This window comes from Kryptolebias marmoratus, linkage group LG19 (assembly GCF_001649575.2).
Source record: "Kryptolebias marmoratus isolate JLee-2015 linkage group LG19, ASM164957v2, whole genome shotgun sequence".
Taxonomy (NCBI): Eukaryota; Metazoa; Chordata; class Actinopteri; order Cyprinodontiformes; family Rivulidae; genus Kryptolebias; species Kryptolebias marmoratus.
The window spans coordinates 492667-500680 of NC_051448.1; the positions used below are offsets into that span (position 1 = coordinate 492667).

At 48.1% G+C, this 8014-nt stretch overlaps 1 protein-coding gene across 1 annotated transcript in view; it reads left to right on the forward strand.

Annotated features, from left to right (window-relative positions):
- The first annotated feature begins 2192 nt into the window (after positions 1 to 2192).
- The window catches only part of LOC108229148 (unconventional myosin-VI-like), a 10072-nt gene continuing 4250 nt past the window's right edge, over positions 2193 to 8014 (forward strand). The window contains exons 1-7 of the mRNA XM_017404812.3: positions 2193 to 2352; positions 5228 to 5297; positions 5392 to 5465; positions 6280 to 6409; positions 7258 to 7363; positions 7633 to 7688; positions 7761 to 7858. Of these exons, the coding sequence (XP_017260301.1) occupies positions 2236 to 2352; positions 5228 to 5297; positions 5392 to 5465; positions 6280 to 6409; positions 7258 to 7363; positions 7633 to 7688; positions 7761 to 7858 (651 nt within the window). The 5' untranslated portion in view covers positions 2193 to 2235. The remainder of the gene's footprint in view (positions 2353 to 5227; positions 5298 to 5391; positions 5466 to 6279; positions 6410 to 7257; positions 7364 to 7632; positions 7689 to 7760; positions 7859 to 8014) is intronic.

Here is an 8014-nt window from a genome sequence, read left to right on the forward strand (position 1 = left end):
GGTCTGGATCATGACTGACTGACTGATTGAAAGGCTCGGAGCAGAACAGACTCTCCTGACTGCAGAGCTTTCAGCTCAGTCTCTCTGGAGGTCGGTTCTTTAGGAGTCTGAGTTTAACTTCCTGTCAGACTCTTTGATCCCATCTGTGGTGATTACAGACCGAGCTGTGCCCACTCCTGCAGCCGGCATGCAGCTCCACTGAACCATCATTTCAGCTGCTTTTAATGATGGTGGTCAGTGATGGAGCTGACGGCAGCACCCAGACGTCTCTGCAGAGCCTGAATCCTAAAAACACCACCTACAGGATGAGTCAGAATGAGACGGCTGCAGCTCAGGTTCTGACTGAGTTTCTGCTTCAGCGCTTCATGAACACCAAGAAAAGCTGGAGCGGGTCGCAGGATTTCTGTTCGGGGGGATGGGAAGTGTTCAGGTTCTCAAAGGTTCTGCAGAGGGAACAGCTGGGGAACCCAAACCCTGAAACTGTCCGCTCACCTGAGTGAGGTCAGGACAGGTGTGTTTGTTCAGAACAGGTTCATTCAGGACCGAGAGAAGGTTCTGCTGTGGTTCTGTCCAAACACAGTCGGGTCGGTTTAACTGAACCGGACCTGAGGCTCAGCAGAACCCTGGTACTGATCCGTTTGTTGGAGCAGAACCTTCCTCCTCATCACTAACGAGCTGTGATTAACCTCACCTGATGGTTCTGATCCAAACGGTTTCCCTCAGAGGGCTGAGGTTCTGGTAAGAATCGGCTGCAGTGAGGTTCTTTCTGTGGGAAAGTCCCTCACAGAGCAGATTATTGTCCAAGAGTTGATGGTTTTCTGGTTTTTCTGACTCTGGACGGTTTCCTTTTCCTCGGGCTCGTGTTGACAGAAACACTCGAATGTTGACTGTTCTGGGAGTTTTATTTTGGAAACATGAGTTTGTGAGGTGAACTTCCTGGTTATGAGTGATCCATTTAAAGGAGCACAGAAATCTTTATTAGCTGTAGGTGAGGCGGTGTTTGTAGGTCAGATCTCTGCTGAACTTTGTCGTGTTACCCACCCAGCCCGTCCAAACCGGGTCAGAATTTCTGAAAGCTCCCCCTGTCCCCCCTGCAGGTTAAAGAAACCCATGGAAGCAGAAATGTTTACAGACAAACGGTAAATAGATTTCTGTTTAAACAAAATCACAAGAAGACAACGACTTGACCAGCAGGTGACTTGATGACATCATCACTCTGCGCCGCCGCCCCTCCTCTGGTTGGCTGCGTTTGACAAATGTTTTAAAGGGGTAATTCCGACATTTGGACGCTGGGTTCTGTGGAAAGCCTGTGGACAGTATCTTACCTGTTGTAGGTGTCCACCTCGGTCTGATGAGCTACTGGCTAGTCTGAACGCGGTTGAGACTGAAGTGGATCTTTGCTGTTTCAGATAAAAACTGTTTATAAACTTTCACATTTCTGTCAGTTTCACCTGACAGGGTTGTTCCTGCAGGAAGTTCCACAGCTAGCTGCTGCTGCTGAAATTACCAACGAGGTAAAAGGTTTTAGACTGGAGTCCTGAGAGAACCGAGACCTTAAATCAGTTTCCTTTCACCGCAGAGTCTGATCAGAGTTCAGCTCTGTAAGAAACAATAAAAATATATTTGGGTTTATTTCTGTAAAAGTGAAGAAGGAGTCATCGTTTGATCTTTGTGGAAAAACTGGGATTAAAATATTTGAGCGAAAACTTTTGAATGAATCTCATCAGTGAGTTTCTGACATTTATTTGAACTTTTGTCTCAGGAAGAAGCAAAAATGTTTAAAGGCTGAGTCAGCATTCTGTAGGGTTTTTACAGTCTCACTGCGTCTGCAGACTTCGTGCTGTTTTAGCTGTTCTTACATCAAAACGCTCGGCTGTTTTAGCTGTTCTTACATGAAAACATTTGGCTGTTTTAGCTGTTCTTACATGAAAACATTCGGCTGTTTTGGCTGTTCCTACATGAAAACTTTTGGCTCGTTCAGCTAACAGCTGCTGGGACTTTTGGTTTGTGTAACTTTTATACTTTTTTAAAATCATTTCCTTCCCCCATCGAAACACATGGAGACCTCTTCAGTTCCTTCAGAACCTTCAGAACCTTGGTTCTCTTTGAAAGCTGATTCAGGCTTCAGCTCCTGGCTGCTTTCAGCTGTGGTTTGCCAGCAGCAGATCTGCCGGTCGGTCAGGTTTCGGATCTGATTCTGTGTTTGCTGTTCTCCAGAGCCTTCAGAGCGGGGAGATGGAGGATGGGAAGCCAGTGTGGGCGCCCCACCCAACAGACGGGTTCCAGCTGGGAACCATCGTGGACATCGGAGCCGACAGCCTGTCCATCGAGCCTCTCAAACAGAAAGGGAAGGTGAGCGGTCCTGGGTTTTCATGGAACGCCCCGAAGCTGGTTCCGGGACGTCCCTCTGTCCTCCCTGTCCTCCTGTCCTTCCTACCCTTTCCTCCATATTCTCCCTGTCTTCCCTGTCCTCTCTGTCCTCTGTTCTCCATGTCCTCCCTTTCCTCCTGTCCTCCCCGTCCTCCTGTCCTTCCTCCCCTGTCCTCCCTGTTCTTAATGTCCTCCCTGTCCTCCATATCCTCCCTGTCCTCTCTGTCCTCCTGTTCTCCCTGTCCTCCCGTCCTCCATGTCCTCCCTTTACTCCTGTCCTCCCTGTCCTCCTGTCCCCCCTGTCCTCCTGTCCTCTGTCAGTGATTTAATGTCCTCGTCCCCCTGTCGAGGGACAGGTTGTGTCTTTAGGATCTATAAATCTGTTTGCAGCTGCAGGTCAGAGTTAATCAGAACCTGAAGTGTCTCTTTCCCACTGCTGAGGGTCCTTGTCCTCGTCCTTGTCCCCGTCCCTCCCAGTAAAGCTTTTAGTGCCCTTGAGCATCCATCGCCGTGGTAACGCCTGAAGCTTCGGTCTCGGAAAGGTCTGAGTGTTTGCCTTCGATTATCCTGTTTACTGAGAAGACAACCCTGAACGGTCACAGTCTAACGTCAGTGTGGTCACTGTCTAATCCCTGGGTCAGAGCAGAAAACCTCTGCTTAAAAGCTTTACTGCAGTCATTCAGCAGATTTATAGGTTTTATTACCCACAATCCTCTTCTGTACCTCACCTGTTATGGCGCTGATCTTTGCTCCTTCCTGCTCCAAACAGAACCAGATCAACAGAACCGGGTCTCGTGGTGTTTAAAGGAGTGACGTCTGGAAAAGGTTTTCAGTTTGATCAGACTCTGAAGGAAGAAAACCGGTTCAGCCCCGAGGTCCAGTTGATCCTGAACCACCGGGACAGAACCCGGGTCCCACTGGGCTGAAACTGCTGCTCCTAGAACCTGTCTGAGGGTTCTCAGGCCCGTTCTCACCGCTTTGAGTTTGGAGCGGGCCCAACGATAAATGTTTCAGTGAAATCTAGAGTCTCTGGAGTTTCTAGAGACTCTAGAGACTCTAGAAACTGTGGACTCTCTGGAGTCTCTGGACTCTCAGGAGTCTCTGGACTCTCTGGACTCTCAGGGGTCTCTGGAGTCTCTGGAGTCTCTGGACCCTCTGGAGTCTCTGGACTTTCAGGAGTCTCTGGAGTCTCTGGACTCTCAGGAGTCTCTGGACCCTCAGGAGTCTCTGGACTCTCAGGAGTCTCTGGACTCTCTGGACTCTCTGGAGTCTCTGGACTCTCAGGAGTCTCTGGACCCTCAGGAGTCTCTGGACTCTCAGGAGTCTCTGGACTCTCTGGACTCTCAGGAGTCTCTGGAGTCTCTGGAGTCTCTGGACTCTCAGGAGTCTCAGGAGTCTCTGGAGTCTCTGGACTCTCAGGAGTCTCTGGACCCTCAGGAGTCTCTGGAGTCTCTGCAGCGTTGGAGCTGCAGTTTGTAATTGATTTTATGTTGACACACACCTCAGGTGAATCTTGGTCCAGGGTTGGCCATGTGTCGTTGAGTGAGAGGATCCCTTCAGAACCGGTTCCGTCACATTCAGAGTTGTAGAACCGGCCCTGGTCTGAGCCCGTTTGTCACGTTGATCCATAAAATAAACAGTTTCTCTGAGAATCAGCGACATTTATCTTTAAACTGGTTTAAATGTTCATTCATGAACATCTTTAAAGTCAAGATCATCCAGAAAGAAAACGTCAGATTGTTCCAATCATTCAGGAGTTGCTGCCATCAAAGACTCTCAGCTACTACCACCTCATGTCTGAGCTGACTGGCTGCAGCGGCCATCTTGAACCAGCGGGACTGAGTTTTGCTGTCCTGGCAGCAGGTGATCCGGTTTGAACTTGATGAATTTGCATCAGTTGAATAAAAGATGTAAATGATCTGAAGAGCTGCTGTCAGACAGGAAGTTAATGTTTGTCTTCAGAAACTTTATTGATCCTTTGATCCTCACGACAAATAAATAAAATAAACTTTAAATTAATGAAAAATAATCAGATAAAAGGTTCAGGTTCTTTAAAGGTCTGTTAGGAACATCCTGTTAGTGCTGGGTGGACGTCCTGCAGGCTGAGCTCAGGTCAAAGGTCACCTCTTTGTCCTCAGTCAGTATAAAACGGGTCAGAACCAGAACAATGACCCGTCTGTCCCGCCGCAGCCCCTTGGTGCCAGTGTCCGAGCGAGTGTTCGTCATCCTGTCAGACACAGAACCCGGGTCTGTCCCGGACCGGGGTCAGGGGCCCGGGAGGTCTGCGTCCCGGACCGGGTCCAGAGGGTCTGTGTGTCCCGGAGACTGAGGTCCAGAGGGTCTGACTCTAACCGGGTCCAGAGGGTCTGACTCTAACCGGACCCAGAGGGTCTGACTCTAACCGGGCCTTCAGGTGTTTTTTATGCTCTCCTCCCTGGTCCAGTTCTTGGACCGGGCCCGTCGTCTCTGCAGCAGAATCAGTCTTCGGCTCAGGACTGGGTGTGCTGCTCCTCGTTCTCCTCACGGTTCTGTTTGTGGATCGGGTCCAGTTTGAGCTGAGAACTGGTGGTGGAAAGAGTGAGTCGACTGTTCGTCAGGAACACGACCCGGTTCCTGAGAGGTTCTGAAGGTTCTGTTGACGTTCTGTAGAAATAAAACTGGATTTATTTCTTCACTCCTGCAGTTTGTTCAGTTTTATAAATTCTGCTGTTTTCTTACAGGTTGGAAAACGTTCCTTTCATTTTAAGAACACTGTGAACAGAACTTGGTTCTGAAGAACCTCTGGAATAAATAAAATCTGAAACATTTATTTCTGCTTCTCTCGTCTCAAAGACCTGAAATCTTTTCTGTCTTTCAGACATTTTTGGCGGCTGTCAGTCAAGTGTTTCCTGCTGAGGACGACGTGAGCAAACATGTGGAGGACAACTGTGAGTCCACCCTGTCCAATCTGTCCTCTCTGTCCTCTCAGAGCTGAAGCTTCACTTTGTTTTCTCTGTCCCTGTCCCTGTCCCTGTCCCTCAGGTTCGCTCATGTTCCTGAATGAAGCCACTCTGCTGAACAACGTCAGAGTCCGATACAGCAAAGACAAGATTTATGTAAGTCAAGATTCTGACTTTTGACCTTTGGCAGGAACCTTCAGGGTCTTCCAGACGCGTTTACACCTCCAGACTCTCAGGTTTCAGAAACGATCAGAGAGTTGAGCTGCAGCTCCTCAGACAGAACGCTGTTCCTGATCGACACGCACGTTCCTGTGTAGTTTTATTTTACCTGTCGGAGGTAAAACACTCTAATTAAACCAACATATAAATAAATTAAATAATGTTGGCTTTAAGAAATGCCCTGAGAAGCTGAAAAACCCAGTTTGTTAATGTAATAAAGCTTTATGTCTGAGCGCTAATGGTTTATTATTCCTGATTAAATGAAGGCGGTAAAGAGCTGAACTGTGATTCGCTCTTCATCCCTGGGCGTCTCCAGGTCTTCCTCGGTGGGTTCATCAGCAGAACACAGGAAGCTGTTGGATGTTTTTGCTGGTCTGTTCACACGGAGCTGTAAATGCTCTTCACATCACATGAAGTGAACGTCCGGCAGCTCCTTCAGGCTGCAGAGCTGAACCTGCAGAGTTCAACACACCTGTGAACTCTGCAGGTGGATCAGCCTCAGGTTTCTGCTGCAGACGCGGTGCACGCTGCCATCTAGTGGCTGAGGAGGGAAGCGCTGCAGGCTAATTACGTCACATTTTCAGAGGAATGAGGACATTTGTCTGCCCAGCAGCGTTCTGCTCTCTTCAGTCTGCACCCATCAGATTATTAACTTGTTTAAATCTCTGAAAACTAAAATTAGGAGTTGATGAAATGAGCTTTGTGTTCATGGCTTCCATGTTTTATTTTCATCATGTTGTTGTTCTGTCAGACGTATGTAGCCAACATCCTGATCGCAGTCAACCCGTACTACGACATCCCAAAGCTCTACTCAACAGAAACCATCAAGCAGTACCGGGGCCGCTCGCTGGGAACGCTGCCGCCGCACGTCTACGCCATCGGTGAGAAAACGACTTCACGTCTGAACTGACAACATGAGGCAGACAGGACTGTGATGAAAAGAAGAACTGTGTCAATAATTGACCCAATCTGGACTGAACTAAACGTGATAAAAAACTAGAATAATTCTGCAGAAATGTTGAAGAGTTCCAACATCATCAAGTCAAGAGACAGACTCTTATTGTGAAGGTCCATCAACTTCCTGTTCCTCTGAATCCTCCTGAACATCAGTGCTCTGATTAGAGACGACAGGAAGGATCTGAGGGCGGCCATGATGGAAGCAAAGCATGCTGGGTAATATAGAAGCTGCTGAGTCTCAGACCAACAGTCTCTGAGTGAAAACTATCAGAACTTCTTGACCCGTGAGCAGCAGGAGGTTCTGATGGTTCTACAGGGTTTATGGAGGAGATCTGAAGAGTTAAAGAGCCTTCACTTCCTGTTTGGGTGTGTGACCTCTGACCTCTGACCTCAGTCCTCCAGCTTCATACGATGTTCTGCTGCTGAGAGTCGGAGCTCTCTGCTCCTGATAAAGATGCATAAATTGCTGTTTTATTTTCCGAAGCTGCAGGAGTTGAATGTTGTGACAGAAAGAGCAGAATAACGAGTGAACGATAACCAAGGTGCTTCAGTGATGTTTTATTTAACATGAAACAAAGAAGCTGAAATGTTGAACTGATTTATTACCACAGAAGGAAACTGAAGCATCTCTGGTTTCTGAAGTTCTCCGCAGAGATCTGACCTTTGCAGGAACTTAACAAATTTTAAACTTTAAAGTCTGACGTCTGGTTGAATATTGGGGTCATGTTTGTGTCCTCGAGCCGGAGGAAAGTAATCTGTCTGTGTTCTGCAGCTGATAAGGCGTACCGGGACATGAAGGTCCTGAAGATGAGCCAGTCCATCATCGTCTCAGGGGAGTCTGGCGCCGGCAAGACTGAAAACACCAAGTTCGTGCTCAGGTGGGGGTCCGAGGCGATGCTTCTGTCAAATATCACACAGAGACGCAGTTTTCTTCAGGTTTTATGGAACTGCTGCAGTTTTAGTGCAGGTTTTTATTCACATGATTAGAAAAACAATCAGAATAAACTCTGAGAGTCAAATCCTGGTTAACTGTGAGCTTGAAGACCCTCCGGTTCTCAGTCAGTCATTGTCCCCCTGGAGGACGAACCCGTCCTGGGGGTTCTGGGAAGATCTGCCCCTCTCCTCATACAAACTTGTCTCATTTCAGATATTTAACCACGTCTTATGGAACAGGACAGGACATAGACGAGCGAATCGTAGAAGGTAAGACTTCCTCTCTGCATCAGAACGTCAGCAGAGTTTCAGAGATTTGACTCTGTTTCCTGTTTCCTGCAGCGAACCCTCTGCTGGAGGCTTTCGGAAACGCCAAGACTGTCCGGAACAACAACAGCAGTCGCTTTGGGAAGTTTGTGGAAATTCATTTCAATGAAAAGGTGCTTCTTCTTTATAAGAAGTTCATCCTCCCTCAGTAACGAGTTCATCCTCCCTCAGTAATGAGTTCATCCTCCCTCAGTAACGAGTTCGTCCTCCCTCAGTAACGAGTTCCTCCTCCCTCAGTAACGAGTTCGTCCTCCCTCAGTAACGAGTTC